We start from the raw sequence: 26503 nt of genomic DNA on the forward strand, positions 1-26503 counted from the left end.
TGTTGTGACGATCATAGAACATAATAAAAACTGGTCAAAATGTAACAGAGTATCTCGGGAAAGCTTTTGGATGAAGAAATTGCAAACAACTTCTCCAGATGGAATTAACGAGAAAAAATAATTCATTTTTAGGTCTTGGATCTAAGGCTGGTACAGCACTACTTGCTATACATCAATACGCCGTACTACTATATTTGGACTTTTTATTTTTTAAAATTGTTTTCCACAGTTAATTGTAACTTTGATAAAAAGACCCTCTTTGTTATTTTCATTCAGGCTCCTCATCAGTTGCTTATGTGAGCCTTTGATAAAGGTACAATCACCCACAGCGCACGCGATTCAGCTTCTGAATCTGTTTTGATCTTGAACTTTGTGAGTTTTATGCTCATATACGTATATGCTCATATCAGTCATCGGTAAAGTGTGGAGGAGCCTGAAGTGTTACATGTACATGTAGTACGGTACACAGCAGTTGACGGTGAATTGTGAATGAGCCTGAAGTGTTATATGTAGTACGGTACACATATATATACCAACCTTTTGTATTTCAGTGCAAGTTTGTGTCTTCATTGGGTGTGTTTTGTATTTGTTCACAACGGTACGAGTTCGAGTCCCGCCGATGGAACGACCAAAAATTTGCATCGCAAATTTGACAGTTCTAACATCGTTGGGAATTTTTCAGACCTTTCTATACATTTAAATATCTTCCCTGCATCAATTTGATCCGATGGAGCAGTGTAGCAAATGATCCCTATCAGAAGATTATGTGTCCGGACCTTTGTCTCCGGCATAGTTTTTCTCTCTTATTATATTTCCGGTTTCACGCCATGAAAAATGGAGGAAAACGAAAATTATGAATTTTGGAAATCGTGATGTAGGATCGTTACAGGTATTTTGAGTAGATTTTGTAAGAACTAGATTATGAGTAGTTTTATGTATTTGCATTTTTCATCCTCCTGCCGAATCTTTCCACACGACATACTGTTTAAGTCAAAAGAAAACCACCTTGAAAATTATCGAAACTTCAATACTGAATGTAATTTTTCTAGCAAATTTGGTATCAGCATACAGGAAAAATGATACCGGAATCGAACTAGGTAGTTGTGACATGCACAATTTCAACTTGAAAGTCGTTACAATACTTTTTGTATGCACATCGTTCTGACCCCAACCCGACCTCAATATCCAAATAAAAAAGAGGAGGGTTGCAGGGTCAGAGGAAATTCGAACTAAACCTATCTATACTTACACAAGTTACAGTACAATTAACATAATTTTTCGTTCATTGGAATTTCGATATAAATGTTTACACAAAGAAATACCCTAAGATTTCACTCAATCAGCGCTTGTACTCGATGTCTTGGTGTAACTGGATACTAGGAAATGAAATGCACTCATTGCCAACATAAGCAGCACTGTTAACTACTTAGTAAGTATATTGTGTATATATACACGTACATTGGGATCTCCACCTTTTTGGAACTTTATATTATTCTTACAAGCAGATCATATCTACATGATTGGGTCTGAATCATAATTTGTACATATTTCAGATAATACAACAGTTCTTGGTGGCTGGAATATTTTACATAAACTTTGAAGGAACTGACAGCATACATTTATAATTTCCAAGAAGATATTAATGGCCTTAGATTTCTCTTGGAAAAGCTATGTTTTTGATTTGGTTAATAGAATTATCAGTACATGTTAAAGGGATAGGATCTGTTCTGACCATCTTTGCAACAGGGAAGAAAGATATCAGCTGTTTTCTCTGTAAGGACAGCCTTTTTTTTTTGGTTACTTCTAGGACATCTTAATCTTGAAGTGTTGATTCTCAAACACATTCTAATAATTTGAACTCTCTTATTCTCAGTTCAAAAGTTTAATTTAAATGTTCACTAACATGACTAATGGTTTTCTTGTACAGAATTTCCTCTTTACTAGACACAAATGTGGCGTTAAAAAAATCCACATATTTACATTTACAGCTACATGTATAGTCCAATCAAGTGATTGACAGTGATAAAATATGGAGCAGTGATTTTATTTCACAAAAAGATTTTTCTGTTTTCTGATTGGTGTAAAAATTACTTTCAGGTCATGTTAAATCTTGACAGTGGTTCCAATTTGCTCAAATAAAATTTATTCTTTCCACATGCACTGTTACACTAAAAATTGAATAATAGTCATGCAGAATAGGGTTGGTAAGTCTCGTTCTAGTTTCAATTTTCCTTCCATAATTTTAGATGTAGAACTATTGAAATCCGAAGACCGGTCTGCATTTTATTTTTCACTTCCGGGAAATTAAAACGCTGTATCACTATGCAAAATCTTCTATTTTATGCTTTTCTTAACATTTTTATCCAGTAGAACTAGATATTTGTCATTTTTTATCAGTATTTTTTCACAAAAATGTATTTTGCTTTTAACATTGAACTCAATGCTATATTAATGACGAATCTCAATGCATTTGAATGGGAGATGAGGACCCATTCTCATGAAATCATGGAGTCATGTGACGAGACTTGCATACCCTATTAGAAAGCATATGGTTTTAACATAAAAATTAAATATGTGGGTAGAGTCTCACAAGCACCTTGATTCATGTAATTAAACAATTGATTACTTTGATATTAGTTGCGATCATGATATATTCATGTATTGAATTCATTAATTGGGTAATAATCCCTTTGTTGATCTGACATAATTGAAACTTTGGTAACTTCACCAGTCAGTTGACAAATACATTGTATGTATATACATGTATGTAATTCAATGATCGTACAGGTTTACAATATTGCAACTGACTAGTGAGTCAATATTGATGAATGTTGCTGTCGACCATCTAAAACGGAAGGACACCTGTTTGCTGTTTCAAATCATCTACATGTACATGTATTTGTCAGCTTTTGACAAAGGTGTGATGATAATATAGTTTTATGTTATACAAAGTAGGGTGTCTAATCCAAATCCCTTTCAGACTGAATGGTTACTTGTTGACGTGTTCATTGTATGTAGGTTGGTTTTAAGAATTTTTTAGGGTTGATTTAAGATTAGTACAATGAAACTTGTCTTAAACTGAACCTGTTTTGGACTCAAAAATATAAGTTTCTGGATGCACCTTCTATCAAATTAAAACATAAATAATTTTACATTTACTAGAATTGAACATCTATGTTCTTCCATGGGTATTCTTTCAGCCATGAAGATACATGTAATTGTTCTATTAATTGATGTTATGGTTCTATATTACCCACAAAATATTGATATCTCACAAATGATGAAAGATGTACAATTGTACATGTACATTGTAGAAATACAAATGTACATACAATGTATATGGAATGACCCTGTCCTACATTTGTATGTACATGTATGTCTGTCCATGTAATCTTTTGTTAGTCTAATTAAATGTTTTTAAGTTGTTTGACCACTTTCATCATAGTTATAACCTAATTCTTTGTCAAACATTTATTACAATCCAAATTCAAAGCTGTATTAGGCTTGAAAGGCTAGCCTATTCTTGTCCATACTGTTCAGGGTTTGGCATCTGTAGTTCATATTATGGTGAGCTGTACCCTGCAGATTATTTTTTTCATCATAACTTCTATAAAAATTATAGTTTCTGTAAACACATTTATATCACTAGAAATCGTCTAAAAGACTAAAAGTTGACTTCAATAGTAATTTGTGTTTGAATACCATCTGGCCAGTTATGCCTTTCATTTTAATGGTGTATTTTTTTACCAGTAAAAAAATTACATGTAAAATAATTCATTTATACACTTGATGTATTACAAGTGTTCTTTTAAGTATACACCATAAACAAAAATATTTGTTCAGATTTATTAACATGTACTAGTGTACATAGGAAACCAGCCTCGTTTGGATCCTAAAAGCTTCTTCATAAGCTACAGTGCTATTTTGATTTGATGTGATGCTGTCTGAACTGATTTGTCTGAAGATAATGTTAAAAATGTTATGCTATAATTTTAAAGGAAAAGATGCTACTCAAATTGTCGTAATTAAGGATGCTGTTTGAATTTCTAGGAAGAACACCAAGCTATTCCAAAAAGCTGAAAATGCATAATGTAAGATGACTGGTTTAACCTCTTATTCACTAACTGCTTATATAATTTTCTTTCTTTAAGCATATTGTTGCAATGGAACTACGATATCAAAACATGATGAATTTTATCAGGAGACCTCGTAATCAACATGGACGTCATGATGACCAAGATTTTCGAAATATTCAAGGATTTCGTAGATTACGGGAATTGATACGCCAGCAAGATGCCAATCAACATGCTAATCAGCCTAGACATGAAAGAATAAATGTGGATGGAGATATGTTGAGGTAAATTGTTATTTGATAAACTCCAAATATCAATAAACTTGCCCACAATGAAAGTCTACTTTCCATACATAAATGTTACAATTGTTGAGCAAATTAGGAAGTTTTCTACCTGACTAAGGAAAAGTGGAATATAACAAAGACAAATATAACTTCCCACACTGGAATTGCACTTGCCTGGGTGATGGAAAAGTGAAATTTTAGAACTCTGATCTACATGTATGTAATAAATGTACATGTAGGACAGGTGAGCTACATTGTATACATTCAACAAACTTTTAATTTAGGAGCTTCTCCCCTTTGTTTTATATGCTGCATTAAGATTAATATGTCATCAAACATTTATTAAGGAGGAAGTTTGTACATTTGCAATTTTCGATTTACCATACCAACAAAAAATATTTTTGTGCCCTGCAAAGAGTGGAAGGGAACATAGAAATACAGGTGACAGGGTGTCCATCCATAGTGAATTATCCTTTTGTCTCTTTACAAACTAATGTTTTGTTAAAAAATATGAACTACATGTATGACTTACAAAATAGAGCAAACATATCACTGTGACATGACAAACTTTTTATTAAGAAATTTAACTTATAACATAAAAATATTTCCTGAAAAGGTAGGTTTAATAAGTGCAAAATGAAAGTGAAAGTATAACAAATGACTATTTATAGTTCAGGTACACATGTACTTTTTGTAACAATCTTCATGAATTCTCCCTTATTTTTGGCAGATAATTAATTTCCTACATCATGATCTTAAAAATGCTACATAAGTGAACGTTTTATTGCATCAATTTTTATATATTTTAAAAAATCCTAAAAATATACACTTCACAGTAGAGGTTTATGAGAAAATTAAAGCAAGACTGATACCTATACATTTTGTAGATGATCATATTGAACTGACATCATGGTTCAACAAATTTTACAAGAGTTTTGGGACACTATCTTGTGAACACAACTCGGAAACTAGTGAACAAACTTTGTTAAAATTTTGTAGGATTGTTAGTCATCATATGTAGTTGTTCACATTGTGTTTCCATTTTGATTTGACAAATTTTACAGTATTATGGGACTTTTGCATCTCAGCCTTTTTTGCTAGGGGACATATGGATACAAATAACAGTTTTGTAAACTTAAGTTCGTGTTTTATTCATTTTATAGCTACCAAGTGAATCAACAGAATAGAGTTGGAGTTTATGTAGCAGCAGAGGCAATGTCTCCTGAGAATTATTATTTTGAAGTAGAAATATTTGACTTAGGACAGATTGGGGCCATAGGTGTTGGACTGGTACCCAGAGGGTATCATCTGGATGCTCAACCAGGTTGGAGAGCTATGTCTGTAGGATTTCATGCAGATGATGGAAAGTGAGTATTTATGATAAGCACTGTGCTCTTTTTAAAGTTAATTTGGTAATTCATTGAGTTCCTGTTAATCACATTGCCTATTTGTTAGAAAGAGTATTCAAGGGAACCTAGGTTATAGCGGTAATAAAAAAAAATGTAATACTGGGACAAAGACTGGACATGGAAAACAGACACACACAACAAAGAACATTAAGTAACTAAAATTATGCATACAAAGTAACAAAAGCAAATGAGCAACTTGCACTCCACGAAAAACTGGGAGCATGGGCCAGATGCACCGGTAGGGTTAGCATCTTTTGCTTTTCTAGAAGCACCCGCTGAGTTGCTCATAAAAGTAAAATCCGGAGTAAACGAAAGAGGAAAACCATGACACGTTGAACAAATCGCTATCCATGAATGACGACCATGAAACTTCTGTAGTGATGTCTTCAATCTTGTAGCAAAATAACCCTGTTCCAGAAGCTTATTTGTTAGAGTTCTAGTGGATACAAAAAGTCTGCTTAGTTTAGGAAGCTCTGGCATAACCTATGAGTTGTGATATGAACACTCCATACGCAGGTGCTGAAGGGGTGTTGCCACAGATGCAAGGAAAGTTGACAATTCTGAATGAAAAGTCATCATGTTTGTCGTAAAGTTTGGTCAATAGTTTTCCTTTACCATCGATTTCTATGTGTAGGTCAAGATATGAGGCTGACCTCATAGTGTCTGTAGTATCCTTTATCTCAAGTTCTTTGGGGTAGATGTGATGCATCAAATCTCCGAAATTAGGATTGTTCAAAGATAATACATCATCTCTATAGCGGAAACTGAAATAAAAGGATCTAGCTAAACGATTTTCTTTCTTTCGGATCAGATCAGGTATAAAGTCAGCCTCATAAAAGTGAAGGAATGGGTCAGCAAGTAGAGGAGCACAATTTGTTCCCATTGGAAAAGAAATATATGCAATTAATAGAAATTGTCATTTGAAGTAAAAAAAAACCTAATGTTTTCCATGTTATAGACATTTGTATTCTTTTCTCATGTCTTATAAGGTTTCTGCAGAAATATAGTCAATGGAAAGAGAACATATTGCTGTAAAAATTTCTTAAGAAAACTGAGCAATTTTACTAACTATGTACAAAATGTATTACCCATTTAGATACAGTTTCAGTAAACTTTGGAAATATTTTTGCAAATAAGAGGAAGTTTTTATTTGAGTTAGATTGTAAAATGGTTTTATTTGTGAGTTCATATGCCATTAACAAGTTTGCGATTAAGTGGAAGTAATTAATTAACCTCACATACTGATTTTTATAAAATGCAACTGAATTATAGGTCCTATATTATAAATGGAATATACACTTTAGTCAGCGTATAGTGTAAACTTGATAACTGTTGCCCAAAAGAAGTCTTTTTTGTTTTTTTTAAATTAATTGAAAAACCGAATGTTTGTAAAAATTCTGAATAGATGAAGAAATATAAGGATCATAAAACTTGCAGAGGTATTAGTGTTTAATGATCTAGGATTAGAAAAGGGCATGGTAATTTTTTTCCAAAGGCCACTTTTTGTCCCGATGTTTGATTTTAGGGCTCTGTGATTTGTTTCAAAATTGTTGTACAATTTAAAAAATCAAAGACACATCTGCATTAAAACATTAAAACATTTTTATTTGAATTGAAACTTAATTTAATAAAGCCACATGTCTGCCAACTTTTGAAAATCCCCATGGAGGTTTTTACGTGGGACAATGTGTGAAATGACATTTTTGGGATGTACTTGTATTTTGCAAACTGTGTGGTTTTTACTGTTACGTAATGTATGAATGAGACAACTACTATAGCACTGAATTATATACAGTATATAAAATTAAGAATTTTATCATTCACTGTTTGCATTCTATTGCATGTAATTTTCAGTTAGTGTTAAAAGTGGCCACAGCTAACTTTTCAAATACGTGTGTAGCTATTATTCCAATGACAAAATAGAATTGAATTAAAATTGCTTTAAGCCTAATAGGGAATTTCTTAGGGTCTGTTGAGATGAATTTCTAAAAGTACATGCTGTGTTCTAGGACTCCATTTTTCTGTTACTTCGGACAAGTGCATTTCAGTGTGGAAAGTTGTTTGGCAAGTAGAAGACTAGAATTTTTTAATGTTTTTGTTAAGTTTGGAAAAGAAAATTTCAAATCTGAGAAAGTTAATCTTCATTTAAAATTTTTCCTTGGAAAAATCCTAGAACGTAGCAGTACATATTACTTTGAGTTGGTATGCACATAATAATACCAAAATGCAGCGGGAAAATAGAATTGTTATGAATTTTGTCCATGAAGATTTTTAAAACTCAGTTGAACTAAAATAAAATACAATGTATTGTTTCAGTTGGCCTTAACCTTTTGATTGCTTGTAGTAAACACTTTTGAATATTTTTGGCTAAATTCATGATGTATTTACAGATTGTACAAGTCAGAAGGTTTTGGTAAACCATTTGGTCCAGTGTCACAAGTTGGTGACAGAATAGGTTGTGGTATTAAGTTCCCAAGAGATGAGGATGGTGATATACCACAACAAGTTAAAGTTTTCTTCACTCATAACAGAAAGGAAGTATGTCACCATTTTACACATGCTAATAACATATACATGTACAATATAATTTGGGATTTTTTTCTTTCAGTTAACATTCATTATAACCTGCTGATTATTAATTTGTGAGATTGACTTAACTGGGGCTGTTAGTGGTGATCATAAATGATAATTAAACAGATACATAAATGAATACCCTAATTCTTTTCTCAAGAAACTTATTTAACTTAGTATGCCTTAACTTAGATGTCAAGATTGAAGTCAGCAATTTGTATACATGTAGCTGTTTATAATGTGTAAAAAATATTGAAATTGGTAACCAGTGCATTTGTACTTTTTTCAGTGGAATGTCAAATTATACAATCCTGCAAAAAAAAATGCTGCTATTTAGATTATTCACTGTAGCTGGCAATATGACCTTGTACGTTTGTATTTTGGCCGCCTTCTTTTTAGCCAATTAAATACCCTATCTGATTGGAGCCTTTTAATTAACTCATTGAGTTTTAAATTGTTATCACATAAGAACTTCTTTTAATTCAATAGAATTTTTATATTTTCTGCTGAGTTAAATATCTTGGTTTGACAGAGTCCCCCTAAAATGCAAGAAATACCATCAAGAATTTATACTCAGTGGTTTGTACCAATTTGTACATATCCTGCATTAAAACCTACAGTCAGTTTGACTGAAAGTCATAAGTGTACATTTGATCAAAAGTTATGACATCTCAGTGCTATATTCTATTATTACATAATAACTTAAGACCTTTTTTACAATTACAATTTTTTTTGTGAAATTGACCACACAACTTAAAATAATGTAAAAGCAGTATGTTTAAGAGTAATGAAGGAAACATAGATTCTAGCAGTAATCAAAAGAATATAATCCAGGGACAAAAACCAGACATACAAAACAGACATACACCACAAAGAACATCAAATAACCAACATAATACATACAAAGTAACAAAAGTAAATGAGCAACTCCACTAAAAATGGGAGCATGGACCAGGTGCTCTGGTAAGGAAAGCATACTGACAAAGACTAGACATGAAGAACAGACACACACAACAAAGAAAATGTATTTTAAAAAGAATTTTTGACTTAAAAAATGCATGGTAGAATTACAAATTAAAATTGTATAATGCCTCTTTTAAGGGGAGATAATTGCAAGAATATGTTCTCTAGTATTTATACATGGAATGGGAATTTTTTGTAAATTACATGAAAAAAAGTTTGTGACCCCCAATTTTCTTTTTATAATATGAAAGAATGTCAGTTAATTGAACTTTATATAAATTTAGAAGAAATTCTATCTACTACAATTTTTATAGTTTGCACAGTAGTGAGATTACCAACAGAATCCATATAGATATTGTCTTTCAAGTTCAGTGACCTATGTTTTTTACCTAAAAATTTTAATGGGCTTCCAAAATTGTCTTCATCTGTGACTCCAAACAGATTAAAAACTTAATATTTGGATCCCGTATCATTTTGTCCTAAAAGCTAACTATCATTTAAATTGGAGCATTTTGAAAATTTGGCAGAAAAATGAGTTGCCATGGCAACAGTGATTTTTGAATCTTCTCAAAAATAAAATTTGCACTTTACCATGTCATTTTCACCCTAAAAACCAAATTTCATCCTAATCCAAGGTTTTTCGCAAATCATTACAAAACTCATTACGGTTCCCGAACTTTGTTTTGGGAAACCTAATGAGCTTTGTAATGATTTATATCCATAATTTTGCATTGACACTTGACAACAATGCAAAATTATCATAGTCAATTATGGAATGCTTTCATTCTTTTCCCTTAAATGTCTTAAAAAAGGATATATTCCTCAGTTTCTTTTTTTTTTCTTGCTTTTCTATTGAAACTAACAAGCTTATATTTATTACTGTTAAAATCACCATGTTATGTCTTTCGTTTTAAGGTTGGCATTGTAATGGTTCCCTTTCCTCCTGGTGGCCTGTTCCCAGCATTGGGTATGCACTCAGAAGGTGAAGAGGTCAAGCTAAATTTAGATGCTGAATGGCAATACAACGAATTAGTACTGATGGCAGTAGATAGCGGGGAAGATGAGTGGTCAAGGTTACATGATGTAAAGCTCAATGGTTCAGTAAGTCAGACTTTTCAACATATTGATACAGTAATTTTTAAGTATCTCTGTAGCTAGGATCTATAGCAAGCATGCCTGCTTTTAGATACCAAATTAATGGGTTAAGTTGTTTTATGAAAAAAAAATTGAATTACAAAGATAGCTTATTCATGAATCTCTTAGGATTATTTCGAAAAATCCATGATGGTAGGCTTATATTAGGATAGTTATTTCCCTGGAAAATTGATAAAGAAAGCAGTAAATATTACTCTAAGCAAATTTACTGTGAAAGGATTATTATTTGTGGGGTTTCAATTTTCCTAGTTTTGTGGGTTTGATAAACCACAAAAAATTGGTTCGCAATGAAAATCAAATCCACAAATTCTAGAATCTACAAACTGAAAATTTTTCCTCAAACCATGAAAATTGCTACACATAAATAAAATTATTTTCACAGTATAACAAACTGTAGAGGAAGATGGAACTAAACACTGTTCTTTTATCAAAGTAAAATTTACTTACATGTGCCATGTGGAACATTAATTAAAGGGATATTCCCTTGTAGCTTAATAAAAGTAGAATCCTGCAAACAATAGTTCTGAATGCAGAATGAATATTTCTGATGGATTTTAAATATTTCTTCTGTTATCTTCAGCTGCTGGAGTATAATGGCAGAGGGAAGAGTATACATGATGTAGGACTAGCTCAAGCCAGGTTTCCATTAGATACTACAAATCATTATTTCGAGATAGAAATTGTAGATCCTGGAGAAAACTGCTACATAGCTATTGGTTTAGCTAGAAGGGTAGGTATAACTGTACCCTGAAGAAGCCTTTTACAAGGGTCTTGGACCACATGCTAAGTGCCTGTTATTATCAAGGGGAGGTAATCTGACTGCAACCGTAAAGTTCATAAAAGAAATTCTTTCTAATGCCTCCATATGTTTAAATGAAATTTAAGTTCATACCAAAGAAGTGCTTATTTTTCTACATTTTTTTTTACCCGTGATATATAGACTTTTGTGATTTCACTTAATTTTATTCAGATTTGTGGTTTGGTTTCAAATTTGTGTGATTGTTATAACCATATATGTAATCCATCAAAGATAACCGAAAAAAGTCATTTCAACCTTAAAAGTTCTTACAGAGCGAGACACTGAACTTGTAAATTCTTGAAATTTCTCAATTTGTTGTTACCAAGTGGAAGTTAGTGTTAAATGTATTCCCCTATTGCACTGAGTGTCTTTAAGATGTAACTTATTGTCATAACATCCAGATGTGATCAGTTCATTATTTCACTTAAAATCTTGCTATTACATGTACAAAGAATAAATTTCTCTTTCAGACCTATCCAAAGAATAGACATCCTGGATGGAATAAAGGTTCTATAGCATATCATGCAGGTAAATGATAAACATCTTGAGACTTGACTTCTTATTTATATAGTGATATATAATATCAATGGATAAATAATACTTTGTAAAAGACTGTTGTTTGAGGGGTTGAAGATTTTGTAATTTTTATGATTTAGTAAACCCTTTTTTTTTGTCAGATTTTCGGACTCCTCTGGTTTTAAACATTTCAAAGCATGCTCAGTGACCCCCATTTTTCTTTTCATAATTTCATTGAACACCCCTTGAAATATTATTTGAGAAGTCTTTATGAAATTCTTGTTATTTCGTCATGGAAAATCTAGAGAAATCCTTTTCCTGTCAAAATTTTAAATGCTAATATCTCAAAAACAAGCACACTGACTCATCATTTGAGCTCATCTGGCCAAAGGCCATATGAGCTATTGCCATGACTTGGCGTCCGTCTTTGTTGTCCATCATCATCCATTGTTGTCATCGTTGCTAACAATGTTTCAAAACTCTTCTCCTCTGACATTACTTGACCAATTGGAACCGAACTTGGTATGAATGTATCTTGGGTAATCCTGCATAAAATTTGTGTGGGGATTTTTGATTCGTCAAAAAACATGGCCACTGTTACTAAAAATAGAACAAAGGGGTCAGGCAGAAGTTTTTCTCATATATCTCCAAAACCCGTAGGTTTAGCTAAATTCTTTCAATAGCTGAAATGGTCCTTTATTATTAGGACTACAAAAGTCTTCAGGGATAACAGTTGTCAGATGACTCCTTGTAAGAGTAATTTTCCTTGAAAGGGAAAAATGATTTAAATTTTTTTTTTTTTTGTACAGAACTTTTCAGCCAATATCTTGAAAACTATGATTGATAGAAAGAAACTTTCAACTGCTGAAATGATCCTTATAATAAGTCCTACTAAAGTCTTCTTTAGACAAAATAGTTGGACAACCTCTTGTTAAATTTATTGCCCTTGAAAGGCAAAATTCAACCAGGTGAGCGATTCAGGCTCCTGGGAGCCTCTTGTTTTCAATTCAATTCATATTGTTATTGTGTGAAAGATCTAAGGAGATTTCACAACCCTTTGAAATCCTTGTTATTTTTAAACAGGACAGTGAATACCCTTAATTCATATTCTCATCCAAATTAATTTTTTTTGAATTTTGAAATAATGACATATCACCTATGAATTGATACTGAGACTAGAAGTACCTTCCTGGTAAATTAGCACCAGTATTTTAAGTAGGGATGGCTAAAAATATGAAATTTAATTCTCTTACTTAGTGATGATACTTGCGAGTACTCAAGTAGTAATATGATAATTAATTGGAATGAGTGAATAACAAAAATATGATCACGAATGTTGAAGAAGGGTCTAGATCTTATGAGTGTGCAGAACTTATTTTGATGCTGTGTTGTCAAGAAAAAATATACTGACTGGTTTGGAATTGGATATTGAAGTGTTTTTGGAAATGGCAGCAAAGTTGTGTGTCAAAAGATCTTAGTTTATCCCCCATAAAAATTGTGTCCACATTGGTCCTCAGATGTGTATGGTTCAACAGTCTGTGATGGTAATTAGTCCCATTATGGGGCAGTGTCTAGTTTTGCTGATGTTCTGTATATGTATTTATCTGTTTTTGTTGCAACTTTAACAACATTTTATTTTTTCAGATGATGGTAAAATATTTAATGGATCTGGTATAGGAGACCATTTTGGTCCTAAGTGCAACAAAGGTATTAGTTAAAATGTCTTTAAAAGACATATTGTAGAAAGGAAAATGAGGCTATAGTTAAATTATGGTTTTCCTGCCATATTTCATGAAAGCTAATGAGGGATAGAGACATTGATTATTAACTGTTTATTGTGACAAAAAGTGATGAGGGTGCTTTTGCATTACATATGGGGACATGAGGGAACCATCTCTTATCAGTTACTCCACCACCACTGAATGGAATTGAATGAATCTTTCACAGAATCTTTATAAGTGTTCCCATGGTGCACCTCCCATTTTAGATCTTGATCCAAATCAATGTGGAGGACAAAAGGTGCATGTAGTCAAATAAGAGAGTGGGGGTATCAAGTTAGTGAGCACTGCTCAGTTTTCCTAGTTTAATTAAAGTTGTGGGGAAAAAGGGTAATGAGTCGAGGAAGGGCCTGACAAACAAGAAATTTACTCCAAATGGTGATTTTGGGGTAATTTTGCTGTTAAAAGATGAATTTCTGTCAAATTATACAAGTACATCTATAATAGTGCTCTGTTTAAAGTTCATTTTTTAGTGGAATTGTTTGGATAATTTTATTTCTTAGGTTAACTAAAATTAGAGGGTATCTCTTTTCCCATTTTATCAACATGTACATGTTATAAGAATTAAACAAATTACCCCTTCTTCAATTTTATGTGATATTGAAAGAATAAAAAGAAATGCCTTTCTCCTTCATTGCTTTCGATTTACATTCTTAATTCCCGACTTGCGGACCAACCTTTTGTCAAGATTTATCTCCCTTTGGAGCAGGTGTCTATTCGGAACACGTAAGCTTTTCCATCCGATATCGATGATACTTTAGAAAATCTCAAAAGTCAAAAGGGAATTTCTCGTTCTACTGACCCTGCCATAAATTTTCTTTATCCGGGATACAAATGAAAATCATCCTTATGTAACCTACCAACAAAATGAAACACCCTGTAAATTTTAGAAACACTGTTGTGTTTGTCTGCTGTGGATTCCATTTTCATTCGAGTTAACTATTTTTTCTGCACCTGAATCTGAACATCCATTCGAGAGACTTCGAAATTATACCTGCTCTTACGGGAGTTAACTCAGCAAAAACAGGATAAAATATGGCGGCACCCCAAGCTCCGCAAGTAGGGAATAATCAAGAGATTAAATTTAAATGGCCGCAGCACATATTTCATCTTGTTTGGAAATCTATTTTTTATAATATGAGAAAAATGGTACCCACAAGCAGTCATATTTCTCAGATATTTTTTTATAGATTTTCATTTGAATAATGCAGTTCCTTTTTATAGGTGATATTATGGGATGTGGTATTTTATTCCCTCCTGATTATGATAGTGAAGCTGATAGTGATCTTTCTCCTGATGACCCAGATGTGTATAATGATGTCTTAGCAGAATTTGACAATTCTGATTCAGATGATGATGATCTTTATGATGATTTAGATGAGCGTCCTGGTATAAATGGTGGACATCCTAAGGAAGATGGAACCCTTGTTTGTGTAAGTCTAGAATCTTACTGTCATCAACATGTACTTAGTAGTTGAAATTTATTGGTCCATTTTTTTTATTTGCAAAAATCTGGTTTGGTTGATATCAAAATAATTTGGATTGCTGCAGTTGTATCACATAAACATGAAAATTAAATTATATAAATCAAAATTAATCTCATATATTGGTTTTATCCCCTCTATTGAAATAATTTTTCTATGCATGATTATGTCTCCCCCACTTTTGTAGGGCAACATATTATTTTTGCCCTATCCATCTGTAGTCACCCTTCTGTAAATGCAATTCATCGTAAACTTTCAATTTTAAGTTAGCTATAGCTTTAGTGATACAACGATGATTGAATGCCAATTAATAATTAGGGTCATGACCCTTTTTTGCAATGAAACAACTAACGTAACAATATTTCATTTACTTGTGATTGAGTTCAGTATTAATATATCTAATTGTCATATCCTAGTTCCTACTTATTTAGAGCAATGGAAAGTCAAAAATTAATATCAACTTAGTGAACATCCATACATCTTTAAAGAAGTAACATTTTTGATTAAAAACCAGTAAGTGTTGTAAATGAGGTTGACAAATTAATAAAATCAGACATAACTGTTTAGTTAAATTCTTCTTTAAATATTTCCCACCATACAACAGATCATTATATAACCAGTCTCTCCATTATTCTAACTCTCTTTGTAATTTGGTTCACAGATCATAAATGGAAAATTCTGAATGTATTTGTATTCTTAATTTCTTATGATCTTTTGCATGGTTTTTAGGTGTGTATGAGTGTAAAATGCATGAATATGACTTTATATTTTACTTATGTAAATGCAACAAAAATAAGAGAGTTCTTAGTGATGTCATCACTTACCTGTGGTTTGGTTTTGGTTGGCAAAAAATCCATTGAGTGGCATGGGGCATCAACTTTAAATCATCGTAACTTTTTTCCTGTTTTAAGATAATTGAAAAAATTCTTTAGGTTCCCTACATTGCCAATAAAACTTTTTTTTATCTATGGAATTTTTAAATAAATATTCTGTAATTAGACTATATGTACATAAAAATTTATAAATAATTTTGTATGAAAATTGAGATTTACATACAAATATCATTTCAAATTTATTTTTCAAGTAAAAGAGTTATAAATTCACATACAAGGTATGAATTCTTTTATATAATTGAAACATTTTACAGTACCAAAATTGGATATAAATAACAAACCGATAAAGTTTTGAAAATTGGTATTCTAATCATGAAATTGTTAATTGTTTATTTAGTCGTTTATTTCCTAACCAATTTGATACTAAATGATGTGTAAATTAGTGAATATGACATCATTTACAAGATTGCCGAACTCTCTTATAGACTCAGGAGAAAGGAGAGATATAAATTTTTTTTTCAGGTATTTTTTACATGCAATGGAAAAATAATTGGAAAGAAACCTGTGTGTATACCAAAAGGTGGGTTTTATCCAACAGTAGGAATGTTAAGTAACTATGAAAAAGTTGCTGTTGACTTTAGACCTCTAACTGGATAACAGTGGATTTATCTTAGTCCTTACAAAAGTTATAAGCCAGCATCTGATTGGTTGTCAAAAGTTGAAGTCAAGGATTTGATTGGTTTAGCTGAAGTAACATACACTTTAAAAGACAGATTTTGATTGGATGGAACAGTTTGACCATTGACCAACTGACATCATTCCGTTGTAATGCTCAGACAAATCATGTGTATTGTTTTACTTTTAACATATCTTCAATATTGATTGTCAGCATGCTACTTAATACTTTATTTTTACATATGCGACTTCTGCAAGATCATTTTAAACAATCAAAATTTGTGCATAACAACATAAAACACTTCATATAATAATGTCTCCTTGATTAGATAGGAGGACCCCCCTTACACACACACACAGGAAGGCACTTCTTCCACTGGCAAGTTTTTTTATATTAATTAGTTACATGTAATTCAGCCTCCAGAATATACCATAGTAAATTTCACATTTAACTAAGTACTTGAAGTGGCTGTTTTATGTGTTATTATGAGTCAGTGGTCTTTCCTTCCTGTATTTGCTATTCAGAGTGCCTTCTATGTGTATGAGCTATGTTGTACATGTTTAAATGTTTTAATACAAGTGCATGTTTCCCAGTATATGATAATACCATTGAAGGTAGAATTGGTAGACACATCCTTGGTGATTGGTGGACTGGGGAGTGTTGAGTATAACATGTATATTAATATTCAAGTTTAGATTGTTATGTGTATACTCAGTGAGTTCTAAGTTATCAATAGTTCTATCATTTGTCATCACATTTTATTTCTGGCAGATTACATGTGCTTCTTGTACTGTGTATTTTTGTTTAACATTTAACACCAGCTGTGCAAATTTGATTTTGTTACAATAACAATTTTTTTATTCTAATTTTGTTAATTTTTTTTTTGTCTTTTGGCTACCTGAAACTAAATTACAGGGATATAACAGAAAACAAAAATATGAAAAGGAAATTGTATTTAACATGTTTAATAATTATCTGTGTTTATATCAGTTTTTATTTCATGACTTTATTCTCAGTCAATCAAAATCATTATTTGCTATATACATGTAGAATATTCTTTTCAGAAAAGGTTCAAAGTTTTTTTTTATGCTTGACATCCATTTTCTCTTCCTCTTTGAGTTATTCCAAACTTGTTCATTTTTATTAAAGGTAATTGAAATCAGATGAATTGAATTTTTTTAACATAGATACTAGTATCTGTAAACAAATGATGGCTACTTTCAATACTTACAAATCTACTGAAGATAACAGCTAATCTGTTATAAATAAGTTTCAAAAACTCCAAAATATAGTGTTTAATTTCATTTCCTGTAATGGATACGTGTTGAGTGCCAAAAAGAGTTGAGGATTTTAAGTGGGAAGTAAATTTTGTTAATCCTATTGTTCATGATGTATATATATATATATGGAGTGTGTGGCTTCCACAATGTCTTTCAATTATTTTATTGTCATAATTTCATAGTATCATTGCATTGTTTGTTAATATATTGTCCTTTCACTCTTTCATCACAGCTGTTTTAAATGAGAAAAGAAATTGAATGGTATTTATATGTTTTAGAGTGGAGAGTAGATTGTCTATATGTAATTTCTTGTTTTATAAGAAGTAATTGTGTTTGTAATCTTTTCCAACTGTTTTTTTATAATTTGATATAAACAATGTTAAAATAAGTTGACGTGCCATGTTCAAGACTTGTTATAACCTAGATGTACATGTACATTTTAATAGTACTAATGGTTAAAGTTAGCTGTTGTGCTATCAGTGTTTAGCCGATTGTTACATCCTTATAGGTAAGTAAATATGGCAAGAAAAGTCCTCTTAAAACCTTAGCGTATTCTTCCGTGTATACCACACACTTTTTTTCATTTTTTTCTTTGTTCCAGGAGAGGGGTGTGCCGTATACACCAAAACAATGTGTTTGTAGATTTTTTTCTGGAGACATAATTTTCAGGAATCAGAACCGAAAGAGAACATCCAGCCATTTTGTATTTTTGAGAACAGTTTTATGTGAAATAAACAAATAAAGTTTTACTGCTATTTAATAGTTGTTTTATCCATCAATGCTGTTTTCATGCATTTCATAGTTCTTACGAAAAACCATGACTGGCTTCTCAACACGCGCCGTTCTAATTACAACTTCTTCATCTGTGTGTAGTGAAGTGTGAAATACACAGTAATTTGAGTGTCAACCTGTCCTCGGGCCCATTGTCATTTAATTATAAAATAACAGAAGATCAATTTAAAAGGTGAAAACAATTGTCATTAATCCTTTAATTTGCTTGATGAACAGTTTCCAGTTGTCAAATATCAATACACAATCTTAGTAAATTTAAACATCTTTTTATAAACGGTCAGACATGACGCCATTGTTTTAGTGAAATACCTGATTTGCATACAAACAGGAAATGTAAACATTTTAGCTGACTCGTTGAATGCATCCAATACATTGCTGTTATTTAATCAATAAATGGCTTGGGTAAACGCAAGGGAAATAAAAAAATACTTATATTTAAAAGATTAATGATGGAAGGATACACAGTGACATATCAGGGAATTTACAAGAATCCATCTACTCAATATGGTCTTCTGTTGGTGACTTTTTCTCATTTCCCTGTGCACGTTTTACATGGAAATTAAGTTTTTTAATCGATTTCCTTTGCCAAGAAGGGGGTGCGTGTTTAACACGAATGCCTGTAATACATGGAAGAATATGGTAATCTGATAAAAGGAGATAACTGTTTTATAATTATTTCTGATGTTAGTTATAACTATTGTATGAAGTCTTTTTAAAAAGAAAATTATAAGAAATCCAGGTTTTAATTATCTAATGTTAAAGATTAAATTAGTGCTTAGTAATTATAATATGTTGTAATCTGTTGACATGTTACACTTCCCCATGTGTAGGAATAGCTTTTATCCCAAATAACTGTTCAACATGTCAAAATATTTTGTACCTTGTGAAAGAGAATGTAGTTGATCTGTTATTGTTTTGAGAGTTTTATGAGGTGTTTTGAGGCACACCAGTTTTGTATAAATGTTCATTCTTTGGTGGTACACTTGCATTATTTTGTATTGAATTACATTAAGATATTAAGTGTTTATTATAACAATAAATTATTTGTCTCATGTATTGTATCTATATTTCATTTTTTTAAATGATATTCTTGAATTAAAATTGTTGTGAATTAAGTCAAGTAAGTTCAAATTTGATACAGCAATGCTTGAGGAAAAATGAAATAAAATTAGATTTAACTGAATGGGACTGAGTTAATTAAAACAATTCTCTTTTTAAACATTTTTTGGTCCATGTTATAACGTTATGGAATGTTTGTTGGTTCCATTTCAAGAGCAGCTAGTGCTATCACTAATTTATTGTTACTTTCGTGTTAATTGTTTTTAAGCAAAAAAATAAAATAATTAAATATTACTTCGTTAAAAAAAGCACTTTATATTGTTAAACAAGTACATGTATGATTTTTATAAATATTGACATTTCTGCCTTTATTGTAGATTTTTGTTCAAAATAAATTGTGAATTGTATGATAAATGTTTGCTTTAGAATATGTAACTACCTTTTATAGTGGTGAAACCTGTCTAAACTGAACCCTTTATTCACTTTGAAATTGTTTCAGTTTAGACAGGTGCTCAGTTAATCAAGTTTCAAAATAATTTAAACTGTTATAAAAGGGACTTTAAAAAGTGTTTGCCTCAAAATCTTCAGTTTCTTTCAAAACTATTCAAAAGACTGTCCAACTGCTTTAAACAAAGGTGAAATGTAATACATGTAATATGATGTAGGATTTAACCTGTATTATTGACAACCCAGTATTCAATAATTTTATATTTTACCTTTCTAAAGAGCAATGATTGAAATATTCCTAAGTAGTTCATCTTTGTAATGTTATCTTTTATGTAAAGACCACCTGTCTTATGTGACGAGTGTTTTTGTCTCCCTTGGAAGGTCACTTTAGACAGGTTTCTCTGTGCTACAAATGCCTTGAGACCATAATAAACCATCTGACTTGTGTATGACTTGTGCATGAAAATAATCTGGCATCTTTTTCAATTTTTGAAATGCCATAAAATTATTAATCTAAGTACAATTATAATTCACATGATTCCAATGTACATTTCAGTGGAAAAATATGATTGGTTTTGTAAAGAAATCTTAATGTAAAATGTTCAAAAAACATAATGACACAGTTGGTCATGGTTAACCAAACTGGCCTTATAGGTAGATGTCATTGTCAACATATACACATCAGAATTGAATGGATCTATTTTGCATTCAAGTGTCATTCTTTTTAAGAATCAGGCAATGGGTAGCACATCATTTTTTTCCCAATTAAGTCTTTTTTGCTTAAAAAACATATTTATTACATCCAGAAAAAAACCCAAAACTCATTAAAATTTATCTTGGAGCATCTGTGACATTATTATTTTTTTGACTACTAATATAGAAAAAAGTGCCGACAAATGTACCCACCAGATGGTTATTTCTTGAGGTTATAAGGTATGAATACTTGGATGATGCAATAAAGTCTTAGCATTTTTTTTTCTTTATTTGCAATACCTTATACACAATTTGCCTGATTCTTAGACATAGATTTACATAATACTTGGAATATATATGTGCCAGGACTTGTTTTACCTTAGATCTTTAAAAATATGAAATTGCACTGTTACGGTCTTATTTGTTTGAAATAATTCACAGATGCTTTAAGTATCCACAAATTACTATTAATCAACTGAATCAAATTTTGCTACTTTATTATTCTTACTACTGTATGCATTGTCTTACTACTGTATACATTGTCTTACTACTGTATACATTGAGTTACTACTGTATACATTGTCTTACTACTGTATGCATTGTCTTACTACTGTATACATTGAGTTAACCAAAGCTGTATTATGTTACTGGCTTTGTGAATAGCTTTTGGCGTGTTTATTTATTTGTCAGGTGAAAAAATATGTTATTTTTGTCGAAAATATGTATTAACTCATGCATCGACATTATGTTTTTGTTTTTTCTGCTTTTTTTAAATAAATGTATAGAATTTCTCTTTCTTTTTTTATGTCATTTTGTGTGGACTTATCTATAGTATATTGTTGGTGAATCCAGGGTCCTTTCAAATCTTCATGCATATACTTGAAAAAATATCAGCAAAAAATTCTGTAGTGTCATCAGTAGGACAACTTTTAAAGTGCATGGTCTAATACTGCTACAACAGAGCATGGCACCTAGTCAGGAAATAGCTTGTTAGACCACCTCAAGCATGGCTGGAGTAATGACCTTAAAACAAGAAACAGTGATAATCCATATACTGTTTACTGTAGTAAACAAAGTAAAATACAATTACATATAAACACTTAACATGAGAAAAACAAAACATTGCACAAAAAGCTCTCCCAAAAACGGAGTGACATCAGTTGTTCTGCAGGGATGATTTTTGTCTGTTTTTTAGTGGATATCCGCTATTTTAAGTCCAGATTTTACCATTACGATTCTTTTGTTACTGTATATTTAATTTCGATTTTGCCAATTTCCGCTTTGTTTGTTGACCTCGTAAAATCATGTCTGGTTCTGGAAAGGCAGGCGTATCTTGCCCTACCAGTAACATCAAGCACAGTGACATCAGGTGCTCTGGAAGGGCAGGCATATCTTGCACTACCAGCAGCATCCACACAGACATCAGGTGCTCTGGAAGGGCAGGCATATCTTGCTCTACCAGCAACATCTATCACAGATATTGGGTGTTTTGGAAGGGCAGGCATATCTTGCCCTACCAGCAGCATCCATCACAGTGACATCAGGTGCTGTGGGAGGGCAGGCATATCTTGCTCTACCAGCTGCATCCACCACAGTGCAAGTGCTGCAGAATTCCCCCTTTTTTATGAAAAAAGTCCCATAACTCTGAATTGTAAAATAACAAATCTCTAAAAACTGAAAGGGTGCTTTCACCAATATAAATAGACAATTCATTGTAATTGCAACATGGGTTATAGTCAAAAGAAACAAATCACCAAAGTTTCACAAAATTATTAACAGAATTGTTGAGTTATTGCGTTAAATGTGAACAATGAACAGACTACAGTAAACCATAATACATACTGCCTTTAAAGACAGGTGTATTAAAGCAATATAATCTACTTACATTTACACAAAAGCCAGAACCCAAGCTCTGCTAAAACTGATCAAGAAACAGTTACAGGTATTTTATAGTAATTTTTATGGTTTTAAATACTTAACTGTTTAGGCAAAATCCTAGAAATTAATCTGAACTTTCCTTTTCTAGTGAAGCAGCTGTATTGTAAAATTTCACAGCTCTGCAGACTGATAATGTATCAAAAGAAAAGGAAATTTTTATGGATGACAATAACTCCCCCTCTATATATATATACTAATATTTTGTAATCATATAATGACCTCTTGAGGGCCAGTAACAATATCAACTGTAGGTTTTTATACTTATTTTTAATCAATAACTCAAAATTTCATTTTACAACCAATAACATACATTAATAATGTACAGTGAACTCTGCCTAAAATGAATCCCTTTAGAACTGTCAAATGTGGTTGGTTTAGACAGATGTTTGGTTTACCATAGCCCAAAATACATTTAAATTGATATATAGGGAATTAAAAAACTGTCTGGTTTAGACAGGTTTTTGGGTTGTTCTTGTTCATTTTAGACAGTTTTCACTGTACTTATTATAAACCATGATATCTTTCCTTATACAACAATACCAGTAAATTGCAGAGAATCCAACACGTACAGGCAATGGACACTGGAAGTCATATATATTATTGTTAAAAAAATACATTTTTGTAGTTTATTGGTTCACATGGTTAAAAGTTTGTTGATGAGTACATGTGACTACCTCCATTGAAAATTGTGAGATAAACGTTTATTGGGGTTTAAAATTTTGTAGATTGACCAAATTATGGTTTTTGAACTACTTTAGAAGGTAAAATGAAAAAGAATTTAAATGACAGACTCCACCAAAAGTCTTTCTTATCATTCTAGAATAATCAGGTGATTGGATAAATAAATGATTTTCTTAATTGTATACAATGTATATAAGTCTAACCTTACATAATTTCAGTTATGAAACACATGATTTAACTCCAAAATTATACGTCAAAACTAAAAAAGGTAATTTTAACAAATTTAGAATTCAATGTGGTAAATGGCACATAAATATTGTAATATGTAGCATTCCAGCTGAGAAACATGCAAAATGTGATTCATGGTTGAAAAGCCTAAATATTTTTATTTTTGATATTTTGTTTAAAATGTCATAGTAAACAGAAATTAAGTTGTGGCTTTTCATGTAATCCTTGTTCTTGGGAGAAAAAAATATATATAATGTACTGTAAAATTTAAAATTAAGGGAAAAAAACTGTTAATGACACTAAAACACAATAGAAACTGTTGGATTTTCGAAGTGGATTATCTCATAAGAGCAGAAAGATCGGAATGAAGAATTATACATTTCATCATATAGACCTAAAAAGCGAATTAATAACAAAAGTAAAAATGTGTAGCCTTTTTTTTTGGGTGTATCACATATGATAGATTTTGCATGATTCTTACATAGACTGCTAATTAATTAGTTAGTACTAAATATGACTGCAGATATAGTTAAGGCATGTCAACTATTAATATCTGTTTTACGAAACAACTACCAATAAAGTAGAAAAAAGATCTACACTAAGTGATACATGACCTTAGCAATAAAATCTGAGAACATTCAGTTATAGAGTATTAACTGTGTGTGACTGAAAAAAGATGGAAGAGGAAATAGAGAAAATACAAATCCATCCAGTATTGACTGAAATTTTGTTTCATTCATGTAAGTATCCAGTATCAACTGACTGATTTTCTACATCATTCAACTTTAATATCAAGTATCAACGGACTTCTAATATTCTAAATTCTACATTATTTATGTTTATTTCCAGCAGCAATTTACTAAAATTCTCGAGCAGTCATACTGACCTCCATTATTAATTTAAATTAAATTTATTTCAAGGAATAAGTCTTGAAAGATTTTTTTTCATAAGGCACAGACAATTTTTTTTCTTGAGAAGGGGGTGGCCTGGGATTATATTTTGAGTAAGAATTTTTTTCCAGCAGCAGCCAGAGTTAAAATTTTTATTTGAAAATCTGCATTGTTAAGTAATGGTGGGGAGTATTGAATCATAATATTTTTTTCTGTCCATGGCTGAATCAAAGGTTTTTTTGGCTCAAATTTGGAATAACTTAATTTTTTTTCAAACAAAAATCTCAGCCCCCATCCCCTCAGTATAAAAGTAGTCAGTGCCTATCAATTCATTAAAATATCAGCATATTTTGTAACTAAATATTATGAAGTTATACAGGATGTCATTCTAGATACACCCCCACTCGTATAGGAAGATGATATCAAACATCAAAATCACTTACAATGAATGACCCATTTATGATTATGTACCAATCAATCCAGTGGCAGTCAAGATTTTTTTGACAAAAATATAGACGGACTGACAGAACCACAATTCCAATATATGACCCCCTCACTGCATGGTGGTATTACAAGTCATTTTACATATTTGGTCAAAGTCAATTGAAGAACAAAAGTTTCTTCCAAATTTGAAAAATTCATTGACAAATACATTTTGCTCATAGGTCCTATTTCCTTATTCTAAATCAAACTGAGGCCATAGGTCAGGAAGTAATACAGTTTTCAATTCAACAAATTTTCCAAATCTGCATATCTCAGCTATAACATCTTTATGCTTGAAAATAAAGGTCTTTGTAGTAACCTTTACATATATATGTAAAATGAATGTTAAAAGTGAAATAACAGAATTATTGAAAAAAAAACTCACTGATGATAAATAAAACTTGGCATTGCACATGATAATAAATGTTTTATGAGCTACAATTCAAAGACTTTGTTATCTCCTAGTTCGTTCCATATCTTCTATCAAAGTTATAAGTCTCTGTCGAGCTTTCTTGTTTAAATGGTCTACTGAGTTAACTAGTGCTATCAGTTGCTTTGTAGAGTATTCCTGTAATAGAAACAATGTGTACATTAAGTATTACTGTAATCTTTTAACTGTGAAATGCCTAAGAATACCTTAGAAATATGTACAGGAGATAAGTGAATTTTATTCACTGTTGTACCTATAACAGTAACTTTATACACATCTTCTTGTACTGCTTATGTAAAAAGACATTGAATAATGCTATACATTTTACTTGAAAGAGTAATCAAGGATACCAAGATTATAGCGGTAATCAAAAGAATGTAATCCAGGGACAAAGACTAGACATGGAAAACAGACATACACAACAAAGAACATAAAGTAACTAAAATCATACATACTGTAGTAACTATTAGCCCATTCCTGGCCTAGGGTTTTTAATTTTATAGATAATTTATTCCATTGCTGTGTTATTGACTCAGTATTCTTTTTTTCATTTCACTATAAAGTGTATAAACATTGGTTGAAGGTGTTTCAAGAATATAATTCCATAATTATTTTTTGATGTATCACATTAGAACCTGTAATTATGACAGACATAGTAGTACAGTTTGTACCTACCTTGTGATCTAATAACCAAGAATCAAACTGACTTTCTGGAAGATAGTAAGCTTTGATATAGCTCTCTACAAAATCTTTTTCTGGAATAGGTCTGAAATATATTTTTAAAAGTTGTTTTGGATTATTTAATACATTAATAAGGTCCAGGACAATATCTGGGAGAATTCACATATCTGTCAAAGTACTATTGTTAATGAGGTACAATTTTTTTGGTGAGGCCAAACCAAAGGGAAAGGAGATTTCCATTGATGTTTATACACTAAAAACCTCATACCCATGAATTCAGTAATCCAAGAACTAGTGTTTCTTCCCTAATCCACAAAAATTGGTGTCCACGAATTGAAGTACTTTCACAGTATTGCATTC

General features: G+C 31.5%; 2 protein-coding genes across 6 annotated transcripts in view; one reads left to right on the forward strand and one right to left on the reverse strand.

Annotated features, from left to right (window-relative positions):
* Positions 1-773: 773 nt before the first annotated feature.
* On the forward strand, positions 774-21603 carry LOC148609426 (SPRY domain-containing protein 3-like). Of its 2 annotated transcripts, XM_088542503.1 has the most exons (11): positions 824-889; positions 1554-1773; positions 4152-4357; positions 5521-5724; positions 8157-8304; positions 10216-10401; positions 11036-11185; positions 11725-11782; positions 13415-13477; positions 14773-14981; positions 16388-21603. In XM_088542503.1, the coding sequence occupies exons 3-11, from the start codon at positions 4164-4166 to the stop codon at positions 16520-16522; spliced, it is 1347 nt and encodes a 448-aa protein (XP_088398629.1). In that variant the 5' UTR covers positions 824-889; positions 1554-1773; positions 4152-4163; the 3' UTR covers positions 16523-21603. The 2 variants fall into 2 exon arrangements, with proteins under 2 accessions (XP_088398628.1, XP_088398629.1); XM_088542502.1 differs by lacking the exon at positions 1554-1773 and having other exon boundaries at positions 774-889.
* A 1395-nt stretch (positions 21604-22998) lies between these two features.
* The window catches only part of LOC148609427 (syndetin-like), a 36351-nt gene continuing 32846 nt past the window's right edge, over positions 22999-26503 (reverse strand). For all 4 annotated transcript variants that reach the window (XM_088542489.1, XM_088542488.1, XM_088542487.1 and 1 more), the window contains 2 exons: positions 26138-26228; positions 22999-25600 (listed from right to left, as the gene is read on the reverse strand). In XM_088542489.1, coding sequence (XP_088398615.1) covers positions 25487-25600; positions 26138-26228 — 205 coding nt within the window. In that variant the 3' untranslated portion in view covers positions 22999-25486. The remainder of the gene's footprint in view (positions 25601-26137; positions 26229-26503) is intronic.

The sequence above is a fragment of the Perna viridis genome, chromosome 8, assembly GCF_037379345.1.
Source record: "Perna viridis isolate PV_CMFRI_1.1 ecotype Kerala chromosome 8, ASM3737934v1, whole genome shotgun sequence".
In the NCBI taxonomy this organism is placed as follows: domain Eukaryota; kingdom Metazoa; phylum Mollusca; class Bivalvia; order Mytilida; family Mytilidae; genus Perna; species Perna viridis.